The sequence below is a fragment of the Elephas maximus genome, chromosome 13 (assembly GCF_024166365.1).
Source record: "Elephas maximus indicus isolate mEleMax1 chromosome 13, mEleMax1 primary haplotype, whole genome shotgun sequence".
NCBI lineage: Eukaryota > Metazoa > Chordata > Mammalia > Proboscidea > Elephantidae > Elephas > Elephas maximus.
The window spans coordinates 47,202,510-47,222,548 of record NC_064831.1 but is presented as its reverse complement, the minus strand read 5'-3'; the positions used below and the strand labels follow the sequence as shown (position 1 = coordinate 47,222,548).

Below are 20,039 nucleotides of genomic sequence, written 5' to 3'. Positions count from 1 at the left end.
CTAGTTCACAGTTAGCCTAGGTCATAGGTTCAAGCTAACTGAACATAAGAATAAATTAAAATATCTGACGGTAAGGACTGAAGAGAAATAGAAACTTAAACACTCACAGAAAAAGCATAGGGAAACTACAAAGAATAGCACAATTACTCTTTAAATACTACAGAACTTAACAGGTTTTTCTATTTGAGATGTTAGAAATTATAATTATTGTGCATACTTCCAACTAGCTGCCTTAAAAGAAATAAGACAATTTTTAAAAAGATCAGATGCTCCATCCCCTCCCTAAAATAGAATCTTTGATACCTTCACAATAGCTGACATCTTAGCCCTTCCAGCTCTTGCTAGCTGACCCCACACGCTAAAGCACAGCTACAAATGCCCAGAGAAAGAAGACCCACTGGGGAAGACTGCTCTGCTCAGTTTTGCATGCGCCAATGGCCCTCACACTACATAAAGACACCCTACAGCCAGATTAACTCACACAATGAAGCAAAAAGGAAAATTTGAGATTTAAACATTTCATCTTAAACCTTTTTTTAAGTAAGTGGTGGTTTTCCTTTACTTTAGATATCACATATATGATAAAATCTGCCCCAAGGACATACCCACACTAATTACCACTTGAAAAATATTTCTAAAAACCTTAAATTTATAATGCATGGTAGTTTGTGACGACTTAAAAAGCAGATCCACAATGATAGCCTTTGTTCTTTTGCAAATGACACAAAAAAAATATGACAAGCATATTTTATTTTTGCCTCTTTGTACACATATTTAAAAGGCAGGGCTTTTAAACAAATTTAGGAAAAAATTAAAAGATTAGGTAGAATTTTTAAAAACCCCAGGGGAAATTGCAAGTTGGCTTGTTGATGTTTTTCTCAACCCCATTTCCAAGAATGCTCTTCTGTCCTCATCCCTCTGCCATTAACCCAAGAGGCTCCTCACTAGGACTCCCTCTAAGGAGGAGTTTGCCTAAAATACCTAACCCTGGGGACCGCCAGAAGAGCCACACCTAGATGCTCACATTCTTTTTATGGAGCCAGCTCCTTGTGACTAATGAGGAACTGGAAATTGAAGAATGTCCTAAGTAGGATCAGCATTCTAGGGGAGAGGAGGGAATTTTTCACATTTAATTGGGATTATAAATGGCAGTCAACTCAATCCACAACCTCATTTCCTATCCAGGTAGAAGTGAGGACCGACTGGGACAAAATTTGTTAATGCATCTTCCTGCGTGGCCTCTGGGAAGGAGAGGTGACAGTGATCAGCCCCAGGTAAAGTTTATCACTGAAGAATTAACTCTGGGACCTTCCAATATTTTTCTCCTAAGTGCATACCATCTTCCTCTTAACCCCAGGCACCAAGCATTTATGTGCTGCCCTCTTGCTGGTATTTTTTCCAACCAAATATTCAATTCTGAAATACACTCTTTTGTCAAATAATGTTGTTTGCAAATAGATGTAACGGATATGTAGCTTGTCGTTTCCTCCTCCTAGCAGGGTCTTGACAGCAAAATCTTTTAATTTTGACGACATCCAATTAATCAATTTTTCCTTTTATGCATCATGCTTCTGGTGTCAAGTCTGAGAGCTCTTTACCCAGCCCTCGATTGCAAAGGCTTCCGTGTTAGTTTCCTAGTGCTGCTTTAACAGAAATACCACAGTGGGTGGCTTTAACAAACAGAAGTTTATTCTCTCAGAGTTGTGAAGGCTGAAAGTCCGAACTCAGGGCACCTGGCTCTAGGGGAAGACTCTCTCTCTGTTGGCACCGGGGGAAGATCATTGTCCCTTTCAGCTTCGGGTCCTCGGTTCCTTGGCAATTTTTGTGGGGCATCTATCTTCCCCCATTTGAACTTGCTCATCTCTGCGTGCTGCTCCTTACAGATCTCAAAAGTGGTCAGGTTTAAGATACAGCCTACATGGACATGGCTTCATTAACATAACAAAGAAAACCCTATTCCCACAAAGAATTACATCCACAGGTATATGGGTAGGGGTTAGGATTTCAACACATTATTTGTGTATTTGGGGGATACAATTCAACCCAGAATAGTTTTCACTTTCTTTTTCCCCCTAAAAGTTTCCGCTTAAGGTTGTGATCCATTTTGAGTCAACTGTTGTTTAAGGTGTGGGGTTTAGGTTGAAGTTCTTTTATTTGCTATGGATGTTCCATACTCCATAATTTGTACCACAACTATTTCTACCAAGGGTGTTAGCTAAGTATTATTTAGGAGCCCTGGTGGCACAGTGGTTAACAGCTAGTCCATAGGAAGACTCTTTTCATCAACAACACTCAGTCTACTTGCCAGACCCTTAGCTATGGTGGTGACGTGACAACCTGGGAGGCGCAGGTCAATGGAGCATTTAGAGTAAGCTGCGAGTATTTCTGTATGTTAACAATTTTACCTGGTTCCAGTACAGTGAATGCTTGTGCACAATGGTTCAAAAGTTCAAGATACTAGATTTTCTTCAATGCAGGTGTACATTCAAAAAAAAAAAATTATTCCGGCTAACGAATAAGGTTTCCTTTTTCCTTTGACTCAATGCCCCCATGTACACGCTACGTTTCAAGTCGTATCAGAACATAAAGAAAGCTTTTTTATCCTATTTGAGCAGCAAAAACTATCTTGGTAACTTTTAAAATAGTAATTTATTTTTGTACAGGTAATGCATGAATATGGCACAAAATTCAAAACCGTATACAACGAAAATAAGTCTCCTTCCCCCTTCTGCCTCCCTGGAGTATCCTTCCCAAGCACCAACCACTGTTCATAATTTCTTTCATAGATATTCTATGTAAACACAAAGGTGTGCATTATTTTTTTAATAAACTTTTTATTTGAAGTAATTTTACAATTCTAGAAAAGTCCCAAAGTTAGTACAGAGACTTCCCGTATGTCCCTAACCCAGTCTCCCAGTGCCGACATCTTACACAACCACAGTACACCTGTCAAAACTAAGAAACTAGCATTAGAACATCACTATTAACTACACCCCAGGCTTTATTAGAATTTCACTATTTTTTCCACTGATGCTATTTTTCTGTTCCAAGATTCAATCCAGGATACCTCATTGCATTTTAGATGTGACTCGTTTTTAACACCAATCAGAACAAGCTTTCCATGCTCTTCTGCACCCATCCCTCTTCACTTAACGTTTCTCAAATATCGTTCTATCAATAAACAGACAGGGATATGACTAAGAGCTGCGTAATACTCCATTGTATGGATATGGTGTAATTCTTTACTTAACCCATCCTCTTAATTTCTGGTAGCTTTGGTCCCAAACAAGAGCTGTTCCTGCCCACCCATTTCATCTGCTCTTCACGCATCATAGTATTAGTCAACAACTTATTAAGCTCCCTATAATAAGCGTACTCGTTGCCGTCAAGTCAATTCCAACTCATAAGCACCCTACAGGACAGAGCAGAACTGCCCCACAGGGTTTCCACGGAGCAGCTGATAGATTCGAACTGCCAACCTTTTGGTTAGCAGCCGAGCTCGTAACTACTGTGCCACCACAGCTCCATAACGAGCACAGCAGCTCATATTAATGTAACACTTTAGAGATAATGAGTGGTCATAGTGACCAATATCCATTTAGTCCTCACAACACTCCCAATTACTTGTACTAGTATCCCAGTTAAGAAATGAGGAAAAGAACTCTGGGACCTAAGTGATTAGCCCAGGGCATGAAACAAGACCCAGCCAGGTTCTCATTCAAGAAGTGTTCACTGCATTATGCAGGTCTACTGTGAAATACTCATAACTGGAATCCACTTGATGGCAGCAGGCTCTTTTATTCTGAAATACTATGAAGAGTTTGTTCCTCATATCACAAAATATTATTTTAAAAGGCAATTTTTCCTGGGGACGTGAAAAATCATACAACTGTATCACAGTTCAACTAGTTCCATGCTGATGGACACGTAGATGACTGTAATTTTTCTGTATACAATACTGTGATAAAGATTCCTACACATTTTCAGTTACTTTGTTGCTGTTGTGGTTGTCAGTTACCATGAAGTTGATTTCAACTCACGGAGACCCCATGTGTGCAAAGCAGAACTGCCCCCATAGGGTTTTCTTGGCTATAATCTTTTCTCTTTTTAATCGTGCTTTAAGTGAAAGTTTACAGTTCAAGTTAGTTTCTCATAAAAAATTTATATACACATTGTCATGTGACCCTAGTTGCTCTCTCTATAATGTGACAGCAACTCCCCCTTTCCACCCTGGATTTCCTGTGTTTATTCAACCAGTTCCTGTCCCTTTCTGCCTTCTCATCTCACTTCCAAACAGGAGCTGTCCATTTAGTCTCATGTATCTACTTGGGCCAAGAAGCATACACTCTTCACAAGCGTCATTCTATGTCCAGTCTAAACCTTGTCTCAAGAGTTGGCTTTGGGAATGGTTTTAGTTTTGGGCTAACAGAGATTCTGGGGGCCATGTCTTCCAGGGTCCCTCCAGCCTCAGTCAGACCATTAAGTCTGGTCTTTTTACTAGAATACGAGTTCTGCATCCCACTTTTCTCCCCACTCTATCAGGGACTCTCTGTTGTGTTCCCCATTAGGACAGTCATTGGTGGTAGCCAGGCACTATCTAGTTCTTCTGGTCTCAGGCTGATGGAATCTCTGGTTTATGTGGCCCCTTCTGTCTCTTGGGCTCATATTTTCCTTGTGTCTTTGGTGTTCTTCATTCTCCCTTGCTCCAGGTGGGTTGAGACCAATTGATGCGTCTTAGATGGGCACTTGTTAGCTTTTAAGACCCCAGACGCCACTCACCAAAATGGAATGCAGAACACTTTCTTAAAACACTCTGTTATGCCAACTGACCCAGATGTCCCCTGAAACCATGGTCCCCAGATCCCCACTCCTGCTACTCTGTCTCTCGAAGTGTTTGGTTGTATTCAGGAAACTTCCCAGGTTTTGGCTTGGCTGTAATCTTAACAGAAGCAGATGGCCAGGCCTTTTCTTCCTCAGTACCACTGGGTGATTAGAACTGCCAACCTTAGATTTGGAGTTGAGGGCAAACTGTTTTGTACCATGTAGGGAACCTTATTTCAATTACTTTGTTGTTGGTAGGTGCCATTGAGTCAGTTCCTACTCACAGCAACCCTATGTACAACAGAACAAAGCACTGCCTAGTCCCACACCATTCTCATGACTGCTGTTAGGCTTGAGTCCATTGTTGCAGCCATTGTGTCAACCCATCTCCTTGAGAATATGCCTCTTTTTCGCTGTTGACCCTCAACTTTCCCAAGCCTGATGCCCTTCTCCAGGGACTTGATTGTTCCTGATAACATGTCCAAAGTGTGTGAGACACAGTCTCGCCATCCTTGCTTCTAATGAGCATTCTGGTTCTACCTCTGCCAAAATAGATTTAGTCATTCTTTTTTAAGTCCATGGTGTATTCAATATACTTCGACAACATCATAATTCAAAGGTGTCAATCCTTCAGTCTTCCTCATTCATCGTCCATCTTTCACATGCATATGAGACCATGGCCTGGGTCAGGCTCACCTTAGTCTTCAATGTCGCATCTTTGCTTTTCAACACTTTAAAGAGATCTTCTGCAGCAGATCTGTCCAATACAATGTCTTTTGACTTCTTGATTGCTGCTTCCATGGGCGTTGACTGTGGATCCAAGTAAAATGAAATGCATGAAAAATTCAATCTTTTCTCTGTTTATCATGATGCTGCTTACTGGTCCAGTTGTAAGGATTTTTGTTTTCTTTATGTTGAGGTGTAATCCATACTGAAAGCTGTGGTCTTTGATCTTCATCAGTAAGTCCTTCAAGTCCTCTTCACTTTCATTGAGCAACATTGTATCATCTGCATAATGTAGATTGTTAATCAGTCTTCCTTCAATCCTGATGTGAAATTCTTCTTCATATAATCCATCTTCTAGAATTATTTGCTCAACATACAGATTGAATAGGTATGGTGAAAGACTACAACCCTGACACACACCTTTCCTGACTTTAAACCATGCAGTATATCTCCTTATTCTGTTCAAACAACGGCCTCTTGATCTATGTAAGGTTCCTCAGGAGCACAATTAAGTGTTCTGGAATTTCCATTCTTCCCAATGTTATCCATAATTTGTTATGATCCACACAGTGGAATACCTTAGCATAGTCAATAAAACACAGGTAAACGCCTTTCTGGTATTTTCTTTCAGCCAGTATCCAACTGAAATCAGCAAAGATATCCCTGGTTCCACATCCTCTTCTGAATCTAGCTTGAATTTCTGGCAGTTCCCTGTCAATGTACTTCTGCAGCCACTTTTGAATGATCTTCAGCAAAATTTTACTTGCATGTGATATTAATGATATTGTTCAATAATTTCTGCATTTAGTTGGATTACCCTTCTTGAGAATAGGCATAAACATGGATCTCTTCCAGTAGGCTGTCCAGGTAGTTGTCTTCCAAATTTCTTGGCATAGAAGAGTGAGCACCTCAAGCACTACATCCATTTGCTGAAACATCTCAATTGGTATTTTGTCAATTCCTGGAGCCTTGTTTTTCACTTATGCCTTCCGTGTAGCTTGGATTTCTTCCTTCAGTACCATCAGTTCCTGATTATATGCTACCTCCTGAAATAGTTGAACATCGGCCAATTCTTTTTTGTATAGTAACTCTGTGTATTCCTTCCATCTTCTTTTGATGTTTCCTGCATCACTTAATATTTTCCCCCAGAGAATCCTTCACTATTGCAACTCAAGGCTTGAATTTTTTCTTCAGTTCTTTCAGCTTGAGATATGCCAAGCATATTCTTCCCTTTTGGTGTTCTCTCTCCAGGTCTTTGCACATGTCATTATAATACTTTACCTTGTCTTCTTGAGCCACCCTTTGAAATCGTCTGTTCAGCTCTTTTACTTCATCATTTCTTCCGTTCGCTTTAGCTACCTGTCTTAGACATTTAGGGCTCCTGTAACAGAAATACCAAAAGTGGGTGGCTTTAATAAAGAGAAACTTATTCTCTCAGAGTCCAGCAGGCTACAAGTCCAAATTTAGGGTGTCGGCTCCAAGGTAAGGCTTGCTCTCTGTCGGCTCTGGAGGAAGGTCCTGGTCATCAATCTTCCCCTGGTCAAGCAGTTTCTCAGCACAGAGACCCCGGGTCCAAAAGACACACTATTCTCCCAGCTCTTGTTTCTTGGTGGTATGAGGGCCCCATGTCTCTCTGCTTGCTTCTCTGTTTTATATCTCAAAAGAGACTGGCTTAAGACACTATCTAATCTTGTAGGTCTCAATCCATATAACTGCTGCTAATCCATCTTATTAACATCATAATGATAGAATTTACAACACATAGGGAAATCTCATAAAATGACAAAATAGTGGACAATCACACAATACTGAGAATCATGGCCTAACCAAGTTGACAGATGTCTTGGGGGATACAATTCAATCCATGACACTACTTGACGTTCAAGAGCAAGTTTCTGGGTCTCTTCTGACATCCATTTTGGTCTTTTCTTTCTTTCCTGACATTTTAATGACCTCTTGCTTTCTTCATGTATGATGTCCTTGATGTCATTCCACAACTCGTCTGGTCTTCGGGCATTTGTGTTCAACATGTCAAATTTATTCTTGAGATGTCGATTACTTGGTTAGGTTAAATTCCTTAGTGGTGCAGTGAGTAAAGACACAATGTACTCTTTTGAATGGCTCTATAAATCCATCTTAATAAGTGTGTTTGGGGCTAGTGTAAATTTGGGACATTAAAAGTACACTGTATAAGGAAATCAGTTCGGAAGTTCAGGTGAGCTGCAATGTCCTAAAACTGTTCAGTATAGCAAGTTACCAAAGGAAACCAGGACAGACTGAAAGAAAAATAAAAACAGATATAGGGGATGTGTACGACATACAAATTGCCTTACAAGTTCATGTCTGAAAACACAACTTCAGTCATGCTGTTCAGTCGATTTTTGACTCATAGTGACTCCATGTGACCAAGTAGAACTGCCTCATAGGGCAGCACAATAGTTAAGCACTCAGCTGCTAACTGAATGGTTGGTGGTTCAAATCTGCCAGCTGCTCTGAGGGAGAAAGATGTGGCAGTCTGCTTCTGCAAAGATTACAGCCGTGGAAACCATATGGGGGAATTCTACTCTGTCCCATAGGATCACTAGGAGTTAGAATTGAGTCAACAGCAATGGGTTGTGGTTTCGTGTTTACAGAAGCAGATAGCCAGTTCTTTCTCCCACAGACCCGTTGGCTAGGTTTGAATCGCCAATCTTTCAGTCAGTAGCCACGCATTTGACAACTGTGCCACAGGGCTACTTGACAACACAACTGCCTATCTCTTAGGGCCTCAGCTGCTGGAAAGGGTAGCAAATACCCGTGTGCATGTATGTATACATATACTCCTCAAATCTCTCTAGAAAAAAACACTTGCTACTACAGCAATAACTGAAGATATGTTTTTTTCTAGTAACTTGGTAAAACACCTCAAGGTAACACAAATTATTAAAGACACCTGACTGAAACCTTACTATAAAATGGAACAAAACAAAAATCTATCTTTAGCATGTGCTCCTATTTTGTCTAAACGTGCACCCACCCACCCACACACAGAAAACACATATACCACAAGAGGAAAATGCTCAGCACTTGATGTCACTAAAGGATGACATAACTTAATTTCCTCAAAACCCATTAGTTTGCACAAAAGGAAAATAGAAGCAGGTGAGGATTCTTTGGTGTGAGCATATTTAATTTATGTAAACCTGTGCAAAAATGTATTAAAATTACCACATAACAGCACAATATCATCACTGAAAGCTTTCAGGCTGAAGATAGCTTTAAAGTGAAGAGGAACAGAAAATCAGAAAAGCTCCTAGACACAAATCAGTAAGCACTGCACATGAAAATTTCTAAATATATATCCTGACTTAGAATAAAATCTATAATTTAAATTTATATTTACCTTACAGAAATTATTCGTATGCAGGCCTAGAAAATATCACCATATTTTTTTGTTGCCCTCATCCTTTGAGGAGATTTCCAGGTCGGGCGTGAAGACTTCCACTAAAGTAACAGGATACTTTACTGACGGTGACGCCGTTGTGACACTGTCTCCCATCACGGACTCTCCCTAGGAGCTCTTCTCCAGGGCTGTTCTCTGAAGAGCTCTCTCTAAACCACCCCACCCCAGCCCCGCCACATCTCTGCCATGTGGCCTATTTCTCCCTTTCCCTCTCCTAATCTGAGATCCCAATTCACTACAGTTACTATTTCGATGTTTCTATTTTGAGACATGTTTTTTTCTTTTTTTTTAATTTCAGATTATAGGAAGATAAGGGGCAAACATGATTTCAAATGGAGGCTCTCTGACAATTGCCTAAAATGCCAGTGATCAATATCATGCTTGAAGGCAAAAACAATTCACCTAATAAATACTTTACCATTTATATAGAGTCAATGAAGCCCAAGAAATTGTAGAAATAATTCAACACTACCCACACCACCATCCACTATGTTTTAAAAAACCCTGGCACTTTCCTTAAAATTTCCGATGTGTGACTTACTAACTCTTCAATAAGTTGACAGGGTTGCTGTTGTTTAAAGCATTTTTGTTAAGTTATTCTGAGCAAGGTCAGCAAAATCCGACCTATAGGCCAAATCTTGCAGCCTGCAAGTTTAGGAGTGGTTTTACATTTTTAGATGGTTATATAAGTACCTCTACCATCCATCTTCCAGCTTGCTATAGCCTGGGTGTTGCTGTGATGCTGGAAGCTCTACCACCGGTATTTCAAATACCAGCAGGGTCACCCATGGTGGACAGATTTCAGTGGAGCTTCCAGACTAAGAATGACTGGGAACAAAGGCCTGGCAATTTACTTCAGAAAAGTTCCCAATGAAAACTTTATGGATCACTACAGAACACTGACTTCCTTACTTTAGACATCTCGTTAGGAGGGCTCAATTGCTGGAGGAGGACATCATGTTTGGTGAATTAAAGGGCCAGTGAGGGTGTGGGAGACCCTCGGTGAGACAGATTTGTACAAGAGCTGCAACGATGCACTTAAACATACTGGTAATTTTGAGGACAAGGCAGGGCCAGGGAACATTTCATTCTGCTATACAAAAGGTCACCACGAGTCAGAGTCGACTCAATGGCAGCTACCAACAAAATAAGTACCTGCATGATACGTTTGGTCTTGCCTCCTGACCTGCAAGCCCTAAGCCATTTATTATCTGGCTCTTCATGAAATAGTTTACTGACTCCTTATCTCAGGGACCAGTGTATGCAAGATAAATTAATAGTATTTATAATTAACTATAAATAAACTAATTGATTTAATTTGCTGTGAAGCAGCCTTGGGCTCCAATCCCATTTTAATTGTGACTCCCTAGAAATTTCATACAACCTCCTGTCTGTAGCTGACAATCCTCCGGGGTGTTCTCAGAGTGAAAAACAAGTAAGCGATACCAGAATGACTATCAAATCACCACATCACACATACGACAACAGCCAAGAGATATTTTTCAAGAAGAAAGAATTATGCAAAAATGCAGCCACATGTATATTGCTTTACGTAAATATTTTTTTGTGTGTGAGAGAGACAGAAGTCCTAAAATATAGGTAGACTGGCAAGTTCTGGTCTTCATAAAAACCTAAAATCCCAATAACAATGGCAGAAAAAAATCCAAGCTGGAAGTCACAGAAGGTGTAAGGTATGAAAAGCAAAAGTTGAATTTTGCAAGAAAAAAGAAATAAGTGGTGAATCGTTCCAATTAAGCAACCTTCTTTTGAGGGGTTTCACTTAGAAAGTATGAGGCTTATTAAAACAGCAATGAGGTAGAAAATCTACACAACTCAAGAGTCAGAAAGAGATGACTATCTTCAAACAATTACATGGTACAAGTTAAGCCAAAGCAATTCAGGATATACTTTGAATTTTTCTTTTTTTTTAAACTTGGTGGCTAATAAAAACTTAAGGAGCCCTGGTGGCGCAGTGTTTAAGCACTTGGCTGTTTTCCAAAAGGTCAGCAGTTCAAACTCACCAGCCACTCCTTGGGAGAAAGATGTGGCAGTCTGCTTCCATAAAGATTACAGCCTTGGAAGCCCTATGGGGCAGTTCTACTCTCTGTCCTACAGGGTCACTATGAGTCGGACTCAACTCAACGGCAATGGTTTATTTTTTAATCAAAATTTATATAAACTTTATGACTACTAATCAAGCTTGTACTAACTCCTTACTTTGGAAGAGATTTCCAGAGTTTTCAGGTATTCAGGGACAGGGGCAGTGCCAGGAGCACCTCCCCTGCCTCAGTCTTTATAACAACTATGTATTTCTAAACACTCCCAATAAAGAACCACTGGGTCAGATGACCTCTAAGGCCCATTCCAGCTCAAACATTTTGTGAGATTTTTAATATTTTAAGCATTTATTTCTAACAAAACACTCAAAAAATCTATATTAAATGATAAAAAACGTACCGTCATTTTAACCATCCACACTGTATTCCAAAAGTTACCACAAAGAAGGCACACTTTGATAACACTGCTCTGTGACTTTTCCTAATCAAAACAGTATCTCAAATTCTGTTTTGTGTGACATGGTATGGTTCTGAGACTTTATACACCTAGCAAAACCGTAAAGATTACAGAAGTTCCTTAAAAATAACCATTCTTTTGTTCTCTAGTAACCACGTAGCTGCACCTCCTGTGCGGACACCAGACAGGAACAGGCTACTTTTCAAGCTGTGGAATGAGCGTAGGGGCACAGGAGGAAAAGATGTTTCCAAGAACAGAGTATTATAAATAAAAATGCCTATTCTCACTGCAAGGATGCATTCTATAACTCTAAGGCATATCCTGCCTGCAGTATGGCAGCAAGAATAGACAGCTCAGAGCAGTCTGGAAAGGCTGGAGAGAAGAATCTGAAAGTAGAAAGGAAGAGAAACGAACACACCCTATCCTACTTTTCAAGTCCCCTCTCCCTGGCCCAGTTTGCCTCTCCTGTTTTATCTCATTCTTTTAGCAAAGACTTGTTGAGATATGGGGAAGGAGGGAAACCCCACAACCTTGTTTGAGCACCTGGATCAGCACACCTAAAAATCAATCTACTCTTGGCCCTCTTCATTACTTTAGTCAATAAAGTCTGCTTTTGTTTAACCTAGTTTAAGTCAGTTTCTGTCACTCATTATAGGAAGAGTCCTGACTTATACACACTGAATTGTGTTACTCCACATAAAACTCTTCCTGGTGACTTCTAACTGGGCCTAATCTTAGTCTCTTCCACATTCTGCAATGACTGAAATCCTTATCTTACCTCCTCATCACACTAAGACAGTAAACTCTGCAAAGACAGACTCTTACTGATTTTAATTCCCCACACAGCACTTTGACACAGTTAAACGCAGAATAAACGGATGAATGGGTACGTGAAGAAAGAGGAGGAAGGTATTCAACAATCCAGACAGGTTAATGAGATCTAAGGTGCCAAGAGTTGGAGTCAACTCAAAGGCAACTAACAACCAAGAAGTAGTAGCAAGAGAAGGACAAAAACTGAAATGTAGACAAAGCAAGCAAACGAACAAATGCTTCAACGCGAGAGATTTAAAAAAAAAAAAAAGCAGTGCAGTAAAATGGGGCCGTGAGCTAAGTTAGAATCAAGAGGGTTGGGCCTGTATTTCCTTGACTTTGGTTCCTTGAACAGTAACTAGGTTTCTTTCACTGAAATTTCTCCCAGTGCCAATATTTTGTGTTTGTATGAGGTTGAAGATCAGATAATACAGATAAAAGGATATATAACTCAAATGCTTTCATAAGACTTCAACTTCATAAAACACTGGAGAAGGCAGGAAGACCTCATCCTTATAAAACACCATCAAACCAGGTAATACGCAGTACCATTTTCCCTAAGCATGACTGTAATCATTTTCACTATCTCATCTAGTGAGGGAATTCCATGTACATCAAAGTCAGACGTCTTTTGCAGGCAGAGTTCTATTGTGCTTTAATACTCTGAAAATGGTGATTATCTCTCTACATTTTGTATCTCTAGGAGACTTCCAGATTAACCATAAATTTTAATGCAGTATAATTTTGTATCAAGTATAAAAATGAGTTTTCTTGCTGCAAGAAGAGACCCTTTCATCCCTGAGGTAAGGAAGGAGGGTGGCACTGGGTGGTCAGCAGCAATGGAAGGAGAGTTGGCTTGTTTATAAATCAAATACTTACAAGCAGAGGTTTAACAGGAATGTACTCAGACAACTGAACCCAGGCTGTTAAATTAACTAAGATAGGATGCCTTATAAGATGAGTTACAAAAATATATACATCAGTTCCATTAATACTACTGTTTTACTTCTCAGGGAACTTTCATTATATGTGTGTTTGTATTTTATTTTTCACTGAAACAACCTACAAGCGTATCCCAGTGTGTATTTTGTGGAATACTCGTTGCCTTGAGGCTAACGATGCCTTCTACAAAAAGGTTTCTGTGAGTCATATGAATCTGGGAAATGACAGGCTGAACAAATTTAAATAAGCTTTGATTTCATCTATCCAGATAAATTTTCAGAATCTTTTATATCCTAAAGAGTAGTCTGAATCTTCAAATGGGAGCACATGATACACAATGCTTTCCAAAATTACTTCACTACGGAACCTTCTTCTTTCATGGTCATCTCTTAGGACCTGTGTCTCCACATTCATAGTTTGGGAAAATGCTGAGCTAGTAAAACTCTGAGCGCATTATCATGACAGAACAAGTACCTCATAACCAAATAGGGTGGCTTAATGGAAAGAACATTTGGGAGTCAGGAGGCATCAGCTCTAGACTCGGTTTGTCATTTACTGGCTCTGTGACTTCAGGAAAAATCACTTCATTTTCCTGTGTCTTAATTTTATCATTTGCAAAATAGCAATTGTAATTCTAGTTGCAGCATTTTTCAGGGTTGCACAAAATACATTAAATGTATGAAATCATAGAATTATAAAATTCTAGAGCTGCAGAAGACCTGTAAGAACACCTAGCATTACCTATCAGAATGATAAAAAGGTTATTTTCAGGACCTCGATTAAAATCAAGGTCTCTGAACTCTCAGTCCTGTATTTTTTTTTTTTTCTTCTTCTTCTGTATCATCACATGTTGTTTTCACTTTTCAAAAGATAAAAACATTAACAACTGTCTCTAGAGCAAAATAGCATCTCGGAAAAATACAACTGAAGGTTTTAGAAAAATGGAGAATTCAAGGTGACGCCATGTCTTAAGTCTCCCGTTTACCACACACACACACACACACACTTCTACATGGCTCTTCAAAAAGTAAGCAACACATACACACACTTATACCTGGCTCTTCAATAAGTAATTTTCATAAGCATGGAGGTAGAAAGACAGGAGCAGTTAAAAGTTCACTGTAAAACCACTTAGTGATGGAGGGTAGGTAACTGTGAAATAATTTGTTTCTGTTCAATTAAGAAACTAGTACTGCTATCACCAGAAATATAACCAATTATCAACGAATTTTACTGAAATAATGGTGGGGGCTGGGGTGAAGAAACAGATCAAAACTGAAAGAGGCTAGAAATAGATAAGGTTATTTGGTGATACTGCGGCAATTGGTCGTATGATCAAAGCTTTGCAGATTTACTATAATAGAGTACAAAGCTATTTGATGTTAATTACTTAGTGATGTGCCAAAAGGATGTACTTACTTCACTTGAAATATAAGAAAAGCCCTCTTTTCCAGACTGACAAATCAACAAGATAATTCTGGAATTCATTAAAAAGAAACACTAACTGATTCAGCATAATAGCTTCACTTCCTGCGTAAAATACTTCAAATATCTAAATGAACAAAGAAATGCATCTTTCTGTGGCAAATTGTTCATTATTGAATCATTACCAACTCTTGTTAGACAAAATTTCTCATTTTTGCAATGCACCAAATCATTAAAGCATTTGAGAGCTCCATCACGGAAGACAGTAGCACTTTATAATCCCCCATCTCTTCAGGCAACTGTGCTTATGGCTGAAAAGGATACACAAAATAACCACATTCCCCAGATATCCCATCTCCCCCTTTCAGTGGCGTTTTTGCATGTTGACACCAATGATGACATCCGTCCCTGCCTTCCTGTTGGCTGTAACTGTCTCTGAGCACTCATCGTGCATAGCACCCTTCTCAGGTGTTAACCTGTTGTGAGGATTAGGTATCAGCAGTTCCAAAAGCCTCTGAGACTGCCACACGTGTCTCCACCAAGCTTTCACCATTTAAGTTTTCAGCCTGAAATTCCCTTAAATTACCTAACAGCTGGAAAAGTGAATCTGTCTATTGTGTAACTATAAGCCAACATATTCGGCTATCTAGCACTTCAATTACTTCAGCTCACATCAAGTTGGATTGCCTGTTGCTGTCTAAAACTACAATTTAAGAGACATTCATCTCTAAAAGCAAGCTATTGTCATGCAGATTGCTCAGACAATGTTGTCAGATTGAGATACTTCATTTGATCATTTTTACTGAAAATAAAGGGAAGGAGGTACAGGAAATCAGATGTTGCCAATGACCAGCCAATTTCTTTTTTAACAAATCTGCCTAATCTTTTCAAGGTTACTTTTCCCTCCTTTATACACAAACAGGAAATCCTGGTAAAGCAGTGGTTAAGAGGACGGCAGTTCGAATCCACCAGCTGCTCCTTGGAAACTCTACAGGGCAGTTCTACTCTGCCCTACAGGGTTGCTATGAGTCGGAATGGGCGCGACGGCAACAGGTTTGGTTTTTATACACTAATAAACATTTTTAATATTAGGTAGTAAAAACTTAAAACGTAGTTTGAATGAAGGCAGTTTTTTTTTTTTTTATCAAACTGTTTACAAATCAGTTATTTTACATCAAGACTTATTGTTGATTTTATACACTGGGAATGGCAAACTATTAAAAATATCCTAATAATTATCTGTAAGCCAAAGAAACCAGCAAGCCCTTCCTCGTAACTGCTCCACCTGAGAAGACGTTACCTGAGACTGAATTACAGAGATACTTTTTGTCAACAGCTGCTCAGGGCAAATGATTGGTGGGCACACCTCTTAGGGCCCATTTCATTCCCACACTTATCCCCACATTCACCTTGGCTCAAAGCTGTGTTAATGACGCAATTCCACTGGGCGTGTGTGTCATCTGCAAGCTAAGAATAAAGGTAAGAACGTAAATATAAATGGGCAATTTCTGCTTTTTCACAATTCAGAGTTGTGGCCTCAATTAAGACAGCTTAGTTCAATCCGAAATTACAAAAACACTGGCTATAACTTGCCCAACTATATTTACTGTAAATCAAATGTTACTTGCGGAAAAGTTATATTGCAAAAGCAAATTATCTGGAATGTCGCATCTATTTTATTTTGACAGTAAAAGTAATAGAAAATTTTAAAATAAATTAGAAAATTTTCCCTGGCCAAATGCAAGAATTATTATTTTGTTCTAAATTTAATTCTGATTTTTACCTGAACAGTAACATGTTTAATGCTATGATTTTCATTGGCACTTATGTTGCAACAAATTGTGATTTTAAGAGCAAGGTTTATTGCTAATTAGGTTTTTTACTCTTGTATTGTACTCAGTGACTCTGGTTTTAAACTGGTAACAGCCTTAGGCAAAATCCACACTAGAGTATCCGGTTCTGTCTCAACACTTCACAGTGGATAAAGGAAATAAACACTGCAAAGCAAAATCATTTCTAAAGAAAATGCAGACCACCATGATTCTGGATTTGGGTAATCCACTTAGATTAGCATGGCTGTGTCTTAAAAAGACAATTCTAAGATCACAATATAGGTCACATCCTTAGAATAAGCAATGAAATCAATGTCAATTACACAAATCTTCCACATTTACATGACACCACCAAAAACCAGGAAGACAGATTAAATAAAGCTTTTGCCTCTCATTTCTTTGCTCTAGTAATGTGCTCAGCCCCAATATAAGCAAGAAGAAAAAATAATGCCATAAAACAGATTCTTTTGAATCACATTTTGCAAAAAAGTCAAATAATTGCTGAAAAATAAGAGCAGCATCCAAACTGAAGAAAAGCTTGGGCTTATCATTTCAGGTGACCAACTGGAAATTTTTATATCAGAAAGAGAGAGAGGTAACAGGGGAGGTGTAGAGGTGTGTATATGTGCGTGTGTGTGTGCGTGTGAGCACGCACGCGTGTGTTCGTGTTGCAGGGTGTGGGAGAGAGAAAGAGAATGGATCACCTTAAAGGTTTTGCCAAAATATAAAAATAAGGTATAGGTGGTGAGTCACAGACTTCAAAGTACAGCTTCGCTTCTGTAGAACAAAACTTTAAAAATGCCACATTTAAATGTACTATTTAAGTATTAATAAAACAGTGCTAAAATAAAATAAAATTTTTTTGAAATAAATACTGTCTATTGTGAGTAAAATATGCACCAAATCACCGCTATTTTATTTTTAAGTGCCACAGACACACACACACGTGCTAAGACAAACGGTCAATCACAGCTGTCCCTGAAGCAATGTTCTCTGCCCCAGAAAGCTAAAAACATGTAATGCTGGAGGTCCCAAAAAACAAAAAAAAATCAAACTTGTTGCCATGGAGTTGATTCCAATTCACAGCGACCCTACAGGACAAAGTAGAACTGCCCCACAGGGTTTCCAAAGAGACTTCTGTCAAAACTATCAGTTAAAACCCTTCTGTTTCTTTTTTGATAGCCAAGACAAGAATGCACATTTCTGGGTGTTTGGTGAGTTGAACAAGAAAAGCCTCAGACGCCACCAGGAACTTGAGAACTTTCTTCCAGATTCTTGATGTGTCCTTCCCGGACAAGGGGGTGAAAAACGTCTCAAACCAAAGAGGCTTTGAGAAGACTGCTTGCACAGAATTACCTACTTACCCATCAGATTTGAGTTCATGAAAGGTGTTGGGGACAAGCCTTCGTGGGCTCCTAATCGACTGTCATTCAAGTGATCACTGTAATGAGGGCTGTCTGTAAAACCCTAGGGAAACAAAGACCAGAGTATTAAAGACATTATTTGGCAGTTCTGCTAATTGAGCTTAATGACACTCACCTCATTAACATACAGACTTACAAATGGCCATTCCTAACCACATTCCGTGTTCATTATTTGAAAAACGAAAAGACAAAAGTGACCCTTTTATTCCTTTTAAGGTTTTAAAGTCAAAAGGGTTTTCTTTAATGATCTTAAAGAAAAGTGCGTTTCTGAAAAGAAACACTCATCATGGGCACCAACAGCTTCAAAGTGCCTCTGAGACAAGAGAGGCTATGAAAATTCTAGGATCTACTGCTAACATTAACTCTAAGATCACTCTACATCCAAAGGGCAGTTCTACACTTGAAAAAATAAAAAAAGAGGATGAACTAAGAAAATACGTTTAAAGTTGTAATAAATTAGGAAAATGCTTAGCACCATCCTCCTGTTCTTCTGCCACCATGCAGCTTCTACAAGTAAAGCGTTGTGCTTAAAATCCTAAAAACCATCCACTGTCAGTATACTAAATGTCACTAAGCAAATATTTAACAAAATACTTCATTTGTACTCCTTTTAATGCCAATGTGACAACAGAAACTGCTACAGAAACTGACTTGTACGAAACAGCACTTTTTAAAAATAGCCAACTTAAATCTTAAGGGTCTGAAAACGAAACCGTGAACACCATGGAAACAATGATGCTAACATTATCATTTTACAATAACTTATTAAACTTCTCTCGTTATAGCTTAAAATGTGTTTCTTTTTCTTTTTAAAAGCAAAGGTTTCGCTTTTTACTCCTTTGCTTTTAGAAATCAAACAAAGTTTACAAATAAAGTAAGTGTTACCCAGATAACAAAAGACCTGTGGATTAAAAACTGCTCTGGTTCTCAGGCTCATACCTAGTAACGACAGCATCACCTCCAAACCATACTGTTTCTAAGCAAGGCTTTAAACCCTAGTTAATTAAAACCCCTCTGTCAATTTAAAACCATCTGAGTACAGAGCACGAAAACTTACAGCAAGAGGCCCAAACAAGGGAGAAAACTGCTCAGGTTCACAGAAAGCACCCAGAATCCCCTGGGACTACAAAAGCACCAACAATCAGTAAACATTTATCACGACCCAGACTGCAGGCTAACACCCAGGAAGACAATCACGGGGCTGAAACAGGCCTCCCTATCTTTGCAGGCATGCAGTCAGTTCACCAAAGGGCTAGGTGCTCAGGGCTGAACGACTGTCCAACCATTACAGCTGCTTATGGATGCATGTCACAACTCCTTCAGCTGTCCCATTTTAAAACTAATCTTCTGGGAGTGCTAAAGCCCAAACGAATCTTTGTTTCATTTTTATCTACTTTAGAATCACTGATACGCATGTGATAGACATTCAGAAAGAATTTGTGTGACATTTACGACTTGGTTATGACCACAAGGGTGTCCTCTGGTAACCACAAGCTCAGTCCCAGTTGTCACAGCCACATGCATCAGCAGTTGTATACAGAACAGTGTGGCTCCCGGCTAAGGAGTGTTGCTCCACTGGCTTTACTTTTGTTGCTTAAAACAGACTCTGTAAGTGCTACTGACACACGGTCTCTCACACACATCTGAACGTTTCTCTCTGCCACCCCCCTACTGCCGTGCTTAGGCACAATCAAAACACGGCACTGTGATCTATAAAACACTCCCTGAAACCGCATCCATCATAAAACAATGGTATTAATTACTCTAGAAAAATGCCAACGATGGGCTTATAAACCAAAAAACCAAACCCGCTGCCGTTGAGTTGATTTCAACTCATAGGGACCCTATAAACCAAAAAAAAAAAAAAAACAACCCAGTGCCATCGAGTCAATTCCGACTTACAGCAACCCTATAGGACAGAGTAGAACTGGCCCATAGGGTTTCCAAGGAGTGCCTGGTCGATTTAAACTGCTGACCTTTTGGTTAGCAGCCATAGCTCTTAACCACCACGCCACCAGGGCTTCCGATGTGCTTGCAGGCCAGCCAAATTCGTTCACATGTCACTCACACTCTAAAGAATACTGAGATTAATTTTGTTATGTT

General features: G+C 39.3%; 1 protein-coding gene across 8 annotated transcripts in view; it reads right to left on the bottom strand.

Moving 5' to 3' along the window:
- Nucleotides 1–20,039, bottom strand: part of TCF12 (transcription factor 12) — a 340,913-nt gene that overhangs the window by 184,267 nt on the left and 136,607 nt on the right. For all 8 annotated transcript variants that reach the window (XM_049905316.1, XM_049905314.1, XM_049905315.1 and 5 more), the window contains one exon: nucleotides 17,877–17,979. In XM_049905316.1, the coding sequence (XP_049761273.1) occupies nucleotides 17,877–17,979 (103 nt within the window). The remainder of the gene's footprint in view (nucleotides 1–17,876; nucleotides 17,980–20,039) is intronic.